This window comes from Sitophilus oryzae, unplaced genomic scaffold (genome assembly GCF_002938485.1).
Source record: "Sitophilus oryzae breed Bouriz unplaced genomic scaffold, Soryzae_2.0 scaffold_808_pilon_pilon, whole genome shotgun sequence".
Lineage (NCBI taxonomy): Eukaryota > Metazoa > Arthropoda > Insecta > Coleoptera > Curculionidae > Sitophilus > Sitophilus oryzae.
This window is the reverse complement of record NW_022147426.1, coordinates 617,843-633,447: the sequence shown is the minus strand read 5'-3', so window position 1 is coordinate 633,447 and position 15,605 is coordinate 617,843. Positions and strand designations below refer to the sequence as shown.

The following is a 15,605-nucleotide window of genomic DNA, read 5'->3' as shown; positions in this document are numbered from 1 at the left end:
TGTTGCTCAGGTGTTTCTGTTGCTAACCGTTCTCTTCGTTTCTGTGGTCGACTATAGGTTTCATTTTCACTTTCTTTTTCACGTTTCGTTCTATACTTTTCTTTCGCCTTTTCGAGCCTTCTTTTTCGTTTTGTAGCAGTTTCGTTTTTTTTTTGTTTGTTTTTTATTTATTGTTTCCATGTTGTTCCCACGAGTAATGGACATTTTAACAGTCGACCCCCCAGAGGTCCAGTAGAGGGGGAAGGCTATAATATACAACAAGAGGCGCCCAATCTTAAGGGAAAAACGCTTGCGACATTACATTTTAGCCACCCTAATGCCTTACAGTCCTCAGCACGTTTTAACCTATTACCTTAACTTGGGTGGTAAAGCTACCGATAACTACGTAGGTACATCTAATCACCTATTTTTTTTTATCTGTCCTTCTAACGGCACACAATCTTGGACACAACTGTTCTGGACACGACTACTCATGCCCTCACCTAATACGCCATTTTGTAACGACGTCCATCTTGGATTTTAAATTTTGTCATAATCACAGTATTCTACTAGTGTAGCCCTTTCTTCTTTGGGGACGGGCTACAGAATGATGTCCTCGACGTTTCGAACCGATGCCTCTAAATGGACGATATCATCAGGATTTTTCTTAATTATGGGTCGATTGGGACAAAATAGCAACATTTTGTTTTCCCTCGTATAATTGACAGATGGGAACTTTCATACTTACTTTAGAAAGAGATACTAAAATGTCAAATAATTTAGCTACAAATTCCTTAAAAAATTATCAAAATCGGCCTACTATTCGTATTTATTTTAAAACAACCTGTGTGATTTTCCAACCGATATTTGTATGTGGTACACAATCTAACCGATTTTTATTATTTAATAATAGTAATTAAACAATGTTTTTCTTATGCCAGTTTAGCCGACGGCGGTCCTTTTGGGAGCGCATGTCAAATCCATGGCCCCGGCATGGCAATAACTCCAGCCGGTTCCGAAGACATTACGGAGTCTTCAGCATTAGATAATGGAGATAGTGGCCCTAAAAGTCCTATACTACTGCGAAATCCAGCCTTCAGTCACTCGAAATGTCCTCCGGAAATACACAAGTCGTGCTTTTGCGTGAGATTCATCGCAGAACACACCAAAATGGTGGAGGATTCAACAAAGGCTAGTATATTTATATAGGGTTGTTCACCACATACGACACGGACTATTGTAGCTAAACGATGAGATTTTTACAAATTGTAAGTTTTGGGTTCGATGAAGGACTATTAGAGGTACAATTTAAAAATAATTTTACAAGATACAGAGTGTCCCAAATAAGTAAAAAATATCAAAGTTGTATTTTTTAAATGGGAGAAATTACCCTGTATATTATTACATTTTTTAGTTTCTACGATTAAAATAAAGGTAAAATTTAAGGTTTATTATACTTAAACACTTACCGTTTTTGAAATATTTTTCAATTTTGTGAGAATTGCAGTAAAAATTTTAAGGCTTCATTTCTCAAAGGGTATCAAAGTTTTTAATACTAAATATTTACTGAAGTTTATTTACTGATCAGTTATTGTGTTGCAATAATAAAATAATACTACCTTATACAGAGTGTCTAAAATTTATTTTAAATAATTAATGCTTCAAACGGCAATAACTTGTTTAATTTTAAATGGAACACCCTGTATATTTTACGAAATCAGATGCACCATTTAATTGTCTATCAAATTATATTATACCATTTTACCTATCTCTTTAAGTTTCCAGAAAATGCATTTTTCTTGTAATTTAAGAACTTATTTATCAATATACCCATGGACTATTGACATTTTAGATTATTTTTAAAGATGTACCAAATTTTTAAAGAGTACAGATACTAATATTGTCGATATAATTCGTTTATTTCATTAAAAAATAAAAAAAAACTGTTTAAATATTTGTTAAAGAGGATCAATTAATATGATTCCAGTATTCAAACTACATTAACTGACTGTTTGCGTTGATTAGCGTTTTTAGCAAAACGATAATATTACTAGTCTGTACATTTTGTACATTTGTTGCTTTAAAAACAATCTAAAATGTCAATATTCCATAGATATATTGATAAATGAGGTCTAAATTATAAGAAAATGCATTTTCTTCGAAAACTTGAAGGGATAGGTAAAAAATGGTATAGTACAATTTGATAGACGAATTAGTGGCATCTGATTCTCTAAATACAGGGCATTCCATTAAATTAAAGAGATTGCTTAATATAAAATACTGAACACTAATATAGGTAGTATTATACAATGACCCAACAACTAACGATCAATAAATAAACATTAAATATTTAGTATTGACTTGGAAAACAAAATTCCTAAGGTAAAAAACTTGGCGGAATTTAAATAAACCTTGTCAGAACACAATCGTAGAAACAAAAATGTAATAGCCTGAAGTGTTCGACCCCGAAAAACTGGCTAATATGTATCTTGTAAAAATATTTTTTTAGATTTTTTTTTAGTTTTAAAATACCTAGCAAACCAAACAATTTGTAAAATCACTCGAACTATCCGTGTCGTGGTAAGGAAACAACCCCTCGACTAATAAATTGTATTTTCTGTCAAAGTTGCTAAAAAATTCAAAAATAAATAAGTCCAAAGTGTTCGCTTAAATAATCGCAATCGACTTTTTCTATTTTAATAGAAAATATTTTCTATGTTAAATTACAGTTGAGGGTTGGAACCTTTGGTGTTACATAGCAAAATAAAAACACTAAATCACCACAATACACCAAAAACACTTTTACTTTTACACTGGACGCGCGTTTCGCTAACCATGTTAGCATCATCAGCAGATGATTATAAACTAAAGTACAATCTACAAGTTGAGCGTTTATATACTCGCTCAGTGGGCACCGAGTGGGCGTGGCAAATTCTAGCCAACCGAGTCAGAGCCCACTGAGCGTAACAGTTAGATTTCCGCCACTAGAGTAATAGGAACGAAGAACTTGAAGGAATTGGACCGTTGTCTCTGTTCATATTATCTTTACATTTATTAATTCTGATGAATCCAATTCCTTCAAGTTCTTTGTTCCTACTACTCTAGTGGCGGAAATCTAACTGTTACGCTCAGTGGGCTCTGACTCGATTGGCTAGAATTTGCAACGCCCACTCGGTGCCCACTGAGCGAATATATAAACGCTCAACTTGTAGATTGTACTTTAGTTTATAATCATCTGCTGATGATGCTAACATGGTTAGCGAAACGCGCGTCCAGTGTAAAAGTAAAAGTGTTTTGGTGTATTGTGGTGATTTAGAGTTTTTATTTTTCTATGTTAAAAATATTTTTATTTCTTCCCAAGTAGCAAAAAGAAATTCTAAAAGGATTGAATTATTTTATAACAGTCGAATAGCGTTGTCTTAATTTTAATTTAATGTCATTCTGTTTTTTAATTTAAGTTGTCATATTAAACTATTTTCTAGTGGTTTTTACAACGTATCCTATAACGCATTAAAAGATAATTTCTTTTAGTATGATATAACACTTAATAAGACAATGCTATATGATAACAAACATATTATTTTATTAGACTCTTATACCCACCATGTAAGAGTTCTATAATATTCATATAACTAATAGTCACAAGATCATATAATAGTTACTTAAACTTGTCTTATTAAAGTTGTATTACGTTGTATGATAGAATGTTTTATTGCGTTAACTACGGGTATATAGCCTTATATGATAAAATTGTGATTAACAAAATAAATTCGCTGTAATATCTGCATTATGAAACTAGTAATGTATAATATAATCTCATTTTAAATTAAATGGTATACCTAGTTATTTATTTTGTTATCGTTGTTGTTGCAAAAGTAATACGTACGAGTATAATCAATCACAGCTATTATGAATTCTGGACAAAGTTGGAAAAAAGTTAACAAACGCAGTGGTAGTTATGAAGAGCATGTAAGAAAAAACTCCTCGAAATTACGGCAAATAATCCCGAGAATTCCCTGGGTTCCTAAAAGCCAAAATCTCTCGGGTTGTCTGGCTTCTTCAAAGCATTGTTGCCGCGTTGATGTAAAAGTTTTACTGTAGTAATGTTTGTAATGTTTGTATTTTTCCAAGTCCTTAGGTTGCCACTCACTCGTCGGGCACGCATGAAATGCATTGCGTGCATGAATCCATGAAAATCTGATCATGTTTGTTAGTTTAAATACTAATCAAATGAGATTTGGCAACATCTATTTGTCACAAATCTCAATATGTCCAAAATAGTTCTATAGTGCCTGGAAATTCTGCGTAATGATAGATATTTATCCTATACCGTTTTATTTTACAACAAAGACTTATTTAAGGGATTCATTTATAATAAAATGTTTGCATTATAATTCGCCATGTTTAAGGCAGAATTTTTGTATGGCCTATGGCCGCCATTATATGAAACAAAATTAAAAACATCAAAATAAATTGTAAAATGTTATTTTTGAGAACTATTTTGTGATAAGATTCCCACGTACAGTAAAGTGTTTAATTAAATTAAAAACAAGAATTTTTGAAAATTTTATTTTATTTTATTGTTTAAATTTATACGGAAACCTTAATCGAAATTAAAGCGCTTTAATTTTTTGCCAAATACATACCTATAATCTACCAGTCAAATTTTCGGCTTAACAAAAATTGTCCCTACTTTTCAAACCCTATTAATGATTTTTTATATTACATATTTATTGTACCTTCTGGCTCTACCCGCCATTTTCATTGTCGAGTACCAGTCTCCTTTTAACAATCCACATCCTCTAGATTCATTTTACGACACGCTTAAAATATAATTTGCTCCTAATATTCTTCGGTAAAAAATAAAATACTCTTTTGCCTCGCTAAATGATCAAATGTTTTTATTGTTCTGTTTCTTAGATGTGACCACGTAATACACAATAAAACAAGTCAAGTTTTATAATAGTTATATAACGCTGTGTAAAATAGTTGCATAAGAGTTGTATACCCTTTTTATAGAACTTCTATACTACTAAACGGTTGTATAAAAATGGGCCTTTTTTGGTTGTAAAGTTATAATATTACGGTCTTATAGCACGTTATATGAATTGAGGTATCCTATAAAAATTATCACATAGCTGTTTATACAGTCTTTATAAAATAAAATTGCTACTTGGGTTCATCATCATCATTTTCACCTTATTCAGCCATTTCCAATTATGGTGTAGCCACCCTCGCGTATTTAGATAACCTCTTTGTAGACGGGTCCATTCTTGTCTATTTTTGATATTATTAAAAAGATATATCGTGATGACAGTTCCACTTGAGACTAACATGACGATTAATTTTAGGTAAAAGAAGATTGGAAATATGTTGCCATGGTATTGGATAGGTTATTCTTATGGATATTTACATTAGCAGTCCTAGTAGGTAAGAACAACTAAATCCTCGTAAATAATAGACAGTTTTACGCAGATATAATACGTGAATTGTCTTTTTATATAGGAACTGCAGGAATAATCTTACAAGCACCATCTTTATATGATGATCGAGCACCTATAGACAAGAAATTTAATGAATTTGCCACAACTGTTGTCAGATGTCCCCCTCCATAGAGTGCCATTGTTATTTAAAGTTTTTATTTGAGTCACATTCATAAACATTTTATTACTCAAAAACTTATAGAATCTATTGAATGGTGTTAGAATAATTCTAAAGCGTTTACCTGTTTAGAATTAATGTGTAAAATATAATGGTTAAGAGTTTCAAAGTGTCTAGAATGATTGTATTTTAAGCGATTAGTTACTATGTTTATAGGAATAATGTATCAACGAAATATTTAGTTCAACGAAAAATATTTATATATCTTTGATATCAAGAGGTAAGAGTAAAGAAATTAAATGTAATATTAGAAACGCTCATATTATATTATTGTTTGTAGTTATCGATTGTTGATTAATGTTTAGACTAAAAAATTGTGCCAAAGAATTCGACTGTTGCACAACGTTAATACAATAAGCCCTACGTGTTGATCTTCGTGTAAACATTGTACGAAATATCACGACTAGTAATTATTCGAATTACTATGATTAAAATGTTACTTACATTACCAATTACTTTCCCTCAAAACTGCCTCTTTTTGAAGTGAAACTTCTTTACGCGCGATGGAAGGGAAAATTTAAGGCCGTGACACCACACGGCCTTGATACATGACCTAGCGAGAAGGAAAAGTGGTAAGTCAGTGAGGAAGTTAAGATGGGTCTTTGGAGCGTCGCAACTCAGGGCCTATGTGAGCTAGGAGTCGATAAATGAAATTTAGTACGTCGATAGATGATTGATCGCGATGGTTTCAACTTCTTTGGGGGGTTAATCTGGTTTTTACAAGTTTTTTTATAAGTTATTTTATAAGTGATAAATTTAGCAACGTCAGTTTGGCGGCAAGGACGTTCTCGATAGAATGGACCAAAGCCAATATGAGCGTGTACGACACGTATCACTGTAACAGTTAGTTTTGACATAGAATTTTTTAGAATTTAGAATGAGTGGGAGGGGGGTTAATCACTTCGACCTTACAGATCCATTGTGTCCCCCTTTCTTGAATCATAACTCATCATACAGTCCCAGGGCTTTGACAAAAGCCAGTATCTGGGACGGTTTTATAGAGGGTAGTTCTCCATCTCCAATATCAGTCGTACCAAAATTCATGGCACGAATGGTTGTCGTCTCGACGCACTCAGTGATGAGGTGTACTGGTGTTTCACCATCTTCCCCACAGAATCTGCATTCGCCGTTTCTTCTTAGTTTCAATCTACTGAGGTGTTCATTGAGGAGACAGTGTCCTGTTAAAAACCCCGTGACAATCCGAAGATTGTTCTTACTCAGACCCAGGAAGATCTGTGATTTTTCTTGATCATAAGCCCTCAGAAACTTCTTCGAGTGTCTTAGACCATTGCAAGATTTCCATTCCAGGTTGCGGATGGAATCTTCCAAGTTCTTGAGTTCCGCCTTGAGTTGGTTACCACTTGGAAAGCAGAACGGTTCTGGTCCAGTTAGCGGAGTGTTCGCTCCTTCCTAGCTAGATTATTTGCTTTTTTCATTGCCTTCTATCCCTTGGTGAGCAGGCACCCAGTGTAGAAGGACTTTGTTTTCTTTGCCTAATTTATTCAGCTTCTCTATGCATTCTTTGACCAATTTCGAATTGATTGATACTGAGTTGATCGCCTTTAACGCTGCTTGACTATCAGATAAGATGGCTATTTCTTGTTTCCGATAGTTCCTATCTAAGATAAGTTGTACGCATCTCTCGATAGCGTAGATTTCTGCCTGTAGGATACTAGTTTTGACATAAAAAACGTCAAAATTTAATGTCGTCCGATCGCGACCAAATTTGGTGGGTAGGCTATGTGAGCGACGGTGCACACGGTCCCACCCTGCAAAGTTGGATGCGACGTTTCGTTTACATCTCTATCAGGGTGGGCCTAAGGATTTGATATTGAAGAAGTATGTTGGTCGATTTCGGTTTACAACCAATAACTGTAAATGAACGAAATCATCAGGATGTTGTAAATGAACGAAACCAAACTCGGCACGTGGGTAGAGGTCCCAAATGGGCTCCTCTACAGACGGACCGACTGACGGAATTAAAAACAAGTTTCACTTCAAATATGGGCACATTCAAGTTTATATCAAGAATTGAAAATTAAATAAATCGAAAGAAAAATCGTCAATTTTGAGTGTAACAGGCTATTTTATTATTCAATTCTCGCAAATTGTACAGGATATTATAGAAAGTAAAGACTTCTGAAAATTACGTTCATTTTATTATACACAAATATTATAGTTTTTAAAAGAAATTTCATATCATCAAAGGTTCATGTACACTCACCGGCGGCGGCGCGAAAAAAGGGCATCTTAAAATTTTGATGTATTTTAAAGTTTTATATACGAGCCCTAACAACTATATGTTGGGACAAGGTCTTTTTTGCAATAAAAATAGTAATTTGTTAAAACGACTCAATTTATTTTGTTTATTATTCTAAATTCAAACATTACAATATGATCTAGACAATTTTACTATATTTTTATAACTTTGCAAACAAATCACTTTTGATAATAGCTTTTTTGCCAAAATCAAGCCAAATTTGCTGACAACTATATATTGGGACAGCACAACAAGAAATTTGTTTAATACGGAGTTACATCACCTTTCGCCTTAACAACTGCCTGAACTCTTAATGGCATTGTATTTACCAAAGATTGGCACATTTGAGGAGAAAAATTATCCCAAATTTCCTGCAGTTTTGTCCGCAAATCAAAAATTGTTCGTTGAGGGTGGTTTCTTAAATATTGCTTCATTTTATGCCATACAGTTTCTATAACATTGAGGTCCGGACTACTTGCAGGATGGGATAGAACATTTATATTATTATTACTGAACCAATTTTTAGTTGATTTTGCTGAATGGCACGATGCTCCATCTTGTTGGAAAATATAGTCTTCGTTGAAAACAATTCTTGAGCACTAGACAAAAGTGAGGTCTCAAGTATATGTTGATATTTTTGGGTGTTAACAGTGCCATCTATAAAATTTAATTTGCCCAAACCTCTTGCTGACATGCAACCCCAAACCATAATCCCCTTAGGAAATTTAACAACCCTCTTTAAGTAATCTTTATGAAAGGCTTCTGCTTTATTTCGTATTATTCGTTTTCGATGATCTCCAACGCAAACATCAAATTTAGACTCATCGCTAAATATGACCTTATTGCAATCATTTTGTATCCACGATAATTCAGATTTTGCCCAATTGTAGCGATTTTTCTTTTGAATTTCTTTCAGTAGCGGTTTTTCTTTGGCCTAAATAAGAATTTGTATCAATAATCTTCAGGTAATTGATTATCCACACAAAATAATGTTTACCTTGTAAAATCCCAGACCGCATTTATGGATATATTTTCGGCAACATTCTCTTGATATATTTAAACCAGTTACAGTATTCCATTTAACTGTTACTTCGCGAAGAGTACTTCTTCTCGCAGACTTGCAAATTTTTACTAAATTTCGTAAATCTCTCTGAGATACAACTTTTGGCCTTCCCGAACTTTTACCTCTAACGTCTGTATTGGCAGATTCGCCGTATTTTTTTTATTATATTAAAGACCGTGGTTTTTGAAATACTTAAACCATCAGAAATTTTTCGAATTGTTTTTCCCGTACTGTATTGACGAATGATAATTTCGCGTAGTTTTTGATTTGTAGCTTTTCCATGGACCATTACTTTGAATTAAATAATTAACAAAATTAAAAATTAAAAAAATTAAAATGACTTACGGTAAATCTCACTACTCAAAGTATCGAGTCAGTTACAAACTGTCAATGCTGAAGGAAACAGTTTGCGACATTTGTGACGTTTATACCAAAGCCGCCTATGATGATATTAATTATTTAAAAATACTTGTCCCAACATTTAGTTGTCAGCAAATTTGTCCTTTTATAAACAAAATCCGCTACTGTAAATATAGATTGATTTACAAATTCATAAAAATATTGTCAAGCTGTTTAGGATATATGGCTATGTTTATATTTAAAAAATTAAACGAATATTTTTCAGTCATTTTGAAAAATCAGGGCAATAATTCCAAAATATGACCTTGTCCCAACATATGGTTGTTAGGGCTCGTATTGTGATCTAGTGGACCGATTTTGATGATCTTTTTTAAGCGGTTTGTAAAATAGTTGAATTTTTAGTATCTCTGTCTAAATTAAAAATGAAAGTTTCCATCGGTAAATTATACGAGGAAAAATAATTTTTTTTTATTTTTGGTCAAAGTTTGGAACACCCTATGAAATATATTAAAAAGCTTTGAAAATTTGGAACTTGAAAATATTTACATTATCTAAGTGCATGTTTTCTCGATAGTTTATTTTTTGGTTCATCTCATTCTAGCTTTATTTTTTATAACGTTTCAAACTTTTACCAAAATATTATTTTGTTTTCTCTCGTATTATAAAATTATACGAGAGAAATATATCATTTGTCAATTATTGGCAAATGAGAACTTTCATTTTTAATTTAGAAAGAGACACTAAAAAGTGAAATAATTTAGCTACCTACTGTTTTAACATTATTAGAATCGTCCCACTAGAACAAATTATATTTTAAAGTTTAAAATAAATACCTATATCAAAATTTTGAGGTGTCTCTTTTTTGTGACGGTAAGTGTATTATTAGTCATATTAAACTATACTATAACTTCAAATTTATAAGTTTTTATTGTTAATGTGAAACGTAGACTTAAAATGTTAATTTTTATACATTATTCTGTTGATGATATTTTAAGTAATAATAACATTATAGTCTGCATGGATCAAAAATTTACAGGTGATTTCTGTAACAAAATATACTTGATTTTTTTTAATCTAAAATTTTTCCGTTCACAGCTCTCTACCCTTTACTATCAGAGCAAAGAAAGTACAAATTTACACAAAAAAGCTGGTATTGTAAATTCACTACCTATCTACAATATTATTTTAATATTCTTAAAATATTTTAATCCCCCATTCCGTCTTTAATTTCAATTTGAATGCAGACAATAAATTTACTGACACTTTATGATCCATCTGTATTATAATCACCTTTAGATTTTTTAAATGTCAATTAGTATTTAGTTTTCCTTTTTTTTATATGTATTTAGTATGTATTTAACTTTATAAAATATCGTAATATACGTAACTATTTCTTTTGTATTTATTGTACGATATCTTGGTGAATTCATTATCACACCAATTAGTGCCAGGATTGTATAACACGTTAATAAAAAAGTATACAGGGCGATCACAGCGATAGTACGTTAGACGTTTATGGAGAACCGCTGATAGGAATTTTTCGGGAATTTGGATTTTTACACAAAGGCACCTGTTTGACGGATCATTTAAAAAGTGGTAACATCTTTCTTATTTTAAATAGAACAACCGGTATACTATTACGTTTTTGGAAACTACTTTAAAATCTCATAATTTTCCTGTTATACTAACCTATACCTAAACCAAATATTAACCTAAAATGTTTTATCTCGAAAACTAATAGAGATAATATATTATGTATAAGTTAATATAATTTATGAGTTCTGAAAGGAGTTTCAAAAAATGTATGGAATAATATACCGGGTGTTCCATTTTAAGTAACAAAGATGCTATCTATCTATATAACATTTGGTATGCAGAGACAATTATGTAATTTTAAAAATAATTTAGACTGTGTAAAATCGTTATTTTTGGGGCTTACTCAACCGGGTCTCACAATGCAAATTCACCTCAAATATCCATTTAGTTGGTCATTGGCAAGCACTCTCTCATTGTACATGAAAATAACAAAACAAACATTTACTGATCTGGATAAAATTGATAGTTAAATAGTAAGACTCACCCGGGGGTACTCCGCCCCCTAGCCACTGACATCACTGACATTCTATTCAATATATCCCATTCCATATCTTCCATCTAATTCAAATATTATTCGGATCTATTGGTTAATAATCTTCAACAACTAGCTAGTGTCACCTGAAATAGTATAGGGGCTTCCCCCGGACGCAAATCTGCCGCTAAACAGATTCGCATCCCAAACGATGAGGCTAATTGGGGTCCTCACACAACGCCCCAGCGGTGTCAATCGAAAAGCAAGAGAGACCTCAAACTCTCAAGACCATCCTCGAAGGAACGACGTCACAAGAGGTTTTCTACTTCCATAGTTAAAAGACTCGCTACTTCCAAATGTCAGCTCTGTGACAAAACACAACACTACACAGCCGGCCGGCCTATGAACAACTGACTGACCTCCGCCTGCCGAGCTAAGCCTCCTCTTACATCACAATTTTACCTGATCACAAATATTTACATCGCTTGCCAATGAATCATACTGTTTTCTCTAATCGACTTTCAAATAGAGTGTTTTAGCATTACCAAATAAATAAATAGAGAGGTTCCGAAAGAATGCACATTGTTTATTAGAATAGTGAATAAATAAAAGCATTATTATAACGAACTTATTTTCCAAGTTTTACAACTGATGAAGCAGAAGCTTTTATGCAAAAGTCCAAATTAAAAAAAAAACTATCACAGGTTCGCCATAAACGTCTAACGTACCATGGTCGCGAATCACCTTGCATATACACAAATAAATATCCGAACATACCGAAATGAATTTATTCCAAGTTACTTACAATACAGGGCGAGTCTTAAATAAGTGCAAATAATTTCAGGTCTGGTAGATCTCGATAAAATAAACATATTTTCTATTTGCCGTTTTTAGCGATGGGATATATACCAACCATCTGGAGAAGAGCTAAAGTCATCTTCATACCCAAAATAGGCAAAACTGACTGGGCTAACCCCAAATCATTTAGGCCTATTAGTCTCACATCGTTCATATTAAAAACGATGGAGAAAGTAGTGGACAACCATATTAGAGTAAATCATCTACAGGTTAAGCCACTGCACGATAGTCAGCATGCATATAGAGCGGGTAGATCCACAGAAACTACTCTGTACCAGTTAACTGAGCTAAGACAGGCAAGCCTGGATAGCAAAGAAACAGCACTTTGTGCCTTCTTGGACATTGCAGTGAGGTACATTTGACAATATACCTCACAACGTGGTCAAGCGATCTCTTGAAACAAGAGGGGTGAACAGTACGATAATTCGCTGGTTTTGGGAAATGCTCTCAACACGAACAGCAGTTGTACCAAAACTGTAGTTGTTAAAACAACGCAAGGAACTCCACAAGGTGGAGTGACCTCCCCCCTACTGTGGAGCTTGGTAGTGGATGAACTAATGGAAGAATTAACTCTAGCGGGAATACACTGCATATGGTATGCAGATGACATAGTCATCATTGCACGGGGGAAACATGAAGGCACCCTGTGTGATATTATCCAAAGAGGACTCCGCATCGCTGAGAGATGGTGCAGGACTGTCGGGCTGAGTATTAACTCAGATAAAACAGCAGTAGTGCCATTCACCAGAAAGCGAAGTTTGAAAAACTTGAAAAGAATGTATCTAGATGGAAAGGAAATACTGCCATCGCTGGAAGTGAAATATCTGGGAATAACCCTGGATAGTAAACTTCTCTGGAACAGGCATATTAAGAACATTACTAGCAAAGCCACAAAGACTCTCTGATATGCAGAAGACTGGGGGGAAATAGGTGGGGCTGCGCCCCTAACATTTTGCGCTGGTTGTATTACCATGATAGTAAGACCCATGATTACTTATGGAGCAGTTGCTTGGTATACAAAACTAGAGCAACGTACAGCAAGGCAAAACCTGTGCAAAGTAAAGAGACTGGCATGTATCTGCATCACAGGTGCCATGAGAACATGTCCAACAGCAGCAATGGAGGTCATTCTAGACCTAACCCCACTGCATATTGTCGTCGGTAGTTATGTCAATGCGACAATGATTAGAATGGTCATTGACGGAAACAGTACTGGGAGAATTTTCAGGTCAGGGGCTTGGAACACCCTCAAAAAGAAAATTCCACTTCTCCAACTCCCAGTGGATGACATACCAAGAATTTACAACTTTGAGAAACACCTCACTGTAGTTTGAGTAATAAAAAGGATTGGAAGAAAGAAACGCTTACTCAGCATATAAAAGACCATACCATCACGTGGTATACTGATGCTTCCAAAACCAAAGCAGGGACAGGGATAGGAGTATTTGGGCCGAAAACTGAATACTCCGAACCAATGGGCACCTACCCCAGTATCCTTCAGGCAGAAATTTGCGCTATCGAAAGATGCGTACATATTATCTTAGATAGGAACTATCGAAAACAGGAAATTGCCATCCTCTCCGATAGTCAAGCAGCACTTAACGCGATCAACTCAGTAACCATCAATTCGAAGTTGGTCAAAGAATGCCTAGAGAAGCTCAACAAATTAGGCAAAGAAAATAAAGTCCTCCTACTCTGGGTGCCTGCTCACCAAGGGATGGAAGGCAATGAAAAATCAATTATCTAGCTAGAAAAGGAGCGAACACTCCACTAACTGGACCAGAACCGTTCTGTTTTCCAAACGGGAACCAACTGAAAGCGGAACTGAAGAATCTAGAAGACTCCATCCGTAACTTGGAATGGGTGTCCTCCAACGGTCTAAGAAACTCGAAAAAGTTCCTTAGAACTTATGACCGAGAAAAATCACAGGTTTTCCTTGATTTAAGTAAAACCAATTTTCGAATTGTCACGGGGTTTCTAACAGGACACTGTCTCCTCAACGAACACCTCAGTAGGCTGAAACTGAGAAACAACGGCGATGCAGATTTTGTGGGGAAAATGGGAAACACCAGAACACCTTATCACTGAGTGCGCCGAGACGACGACCATTCGTGCCATGAACCTTGGCACGTCTGATGTCGAGGATGGAGAGCTGGCCTCTGTGGAGCCGTCTCAGATACTGGCTTTTCTTAAAGCCCTGAGACTGTATGATGAGTTATAACTCGTTATAACTCAAGAAAGGGGAACACACAATAGATCTGTAAGGTCGCGGTGATTAACTCCCCTTCTAAACATTCTACATTCTACATTTGCCGTTTATTATAAGTCCAAAATAACCGAGATATTTTAATCTGAAAATTATCTTGAAAATTAAGAAAAAACGATTGATGAAAACTAACAAAATTTCCAAATTTTTTTCATATTTAATTTTCTCCCTCTAAAAAACTCATAATCATGCCCGTCTGGGGTCAAAATATATTACCCCTAAAAATATTTGCTGTTATTTAAAACTCGGCCTATACAGGGTGCTACAAATTCGAGGTACGAGCATTGGTATCCCGGAAACCGTAAAGATGGTTAAATTGGAGCAAAGTTGCGCCTTGGGATGTTCACCAAGATGCTATCAAAAAAGTTTTTAAAATTTCAGGGACAGCTGAGTTTTTTGGAAAAACGAATTTTTTTGAAAATTAATTTTATTTTTTCCTGTCGTTACTTTTTAGAAAATCGAAAAACTAATTGCATATTCTCATAGCCACTTTATTAGGGCTATCTGACAGTATTTTTAGATTTTCAAATTAGCTGATAATTTGTGAGATACAGAGGCCGACTTCATTTTTTTAAATACGGACCTGCATTTTTTATTCCAGTTTTTGAAAGAAAGACCGAATTCTTTCAAAAACTGAGTACAATGATATGCCACACTATACTTTTTTTTTATTTTGGGTACCTTAACAACAACAAAACTATTTAATTATTATTTAAAATATTTTCAAGTCCAATCCTGGTTTCTTAAAATATTTAATCTGATTATATTCATTGCAACAATATTGATCAGCGCTAATTAACATTGAATTAGGAAAATCGAGCCGAGATTGAAATAAATAATATCCAGCTCAGCAATTTAAAGATATTATTTTTAACTTTTTTTATTGTGAATTTGAAATTCTCAGTATACGATCTAACAATATGCATAATATTAATCGTAGTTAACGCTCTACATGTTCGAAAGGGTTACCACCTTGCCTATTGCACAAATTTATTATTCTTTCAATTTTATTTATAGCTCTTTGAACATATCTTCTTCTTATACTTCCAAATGAATTTTATACTCTTTATTGTAAATGTTGAAAAATACT

The 15,605-nt window shown here is 34.0% G+C and overlaps 1 protein-coding gene across 1 annotated transcript in view; it reads left to right on the top strand.

The window, feature by feature from the left end:
• The window catches only part of LOC115888877 (acetylcholine receptor subunit alpha-like), a 164,666-nt gene extending 158,922 nt beyond the window's left edge, over positions 1-5,744 (top strand). The window contains exons 11-13 of the mRNA XM_030908745.1: positions 921-1,170; positions 5,331-5,409; positions 5,485-5,744. Coding sequence (XP_030764605.1) covers positions 921-1,170; positions 5,331-5,409; positions 5,485-5,594 — 439 coding nt within the window. The 3' untranslated portion in view covers positions 5,595-5,744. The remainder of the gene's footprint in view (positions 1-920; positions 1,171-5,330; positions 5,410-5,484) is intronic.
• The last annotated feature ends 9,861 nt before the right edge of the window (positions 5,745-15,605 follow it).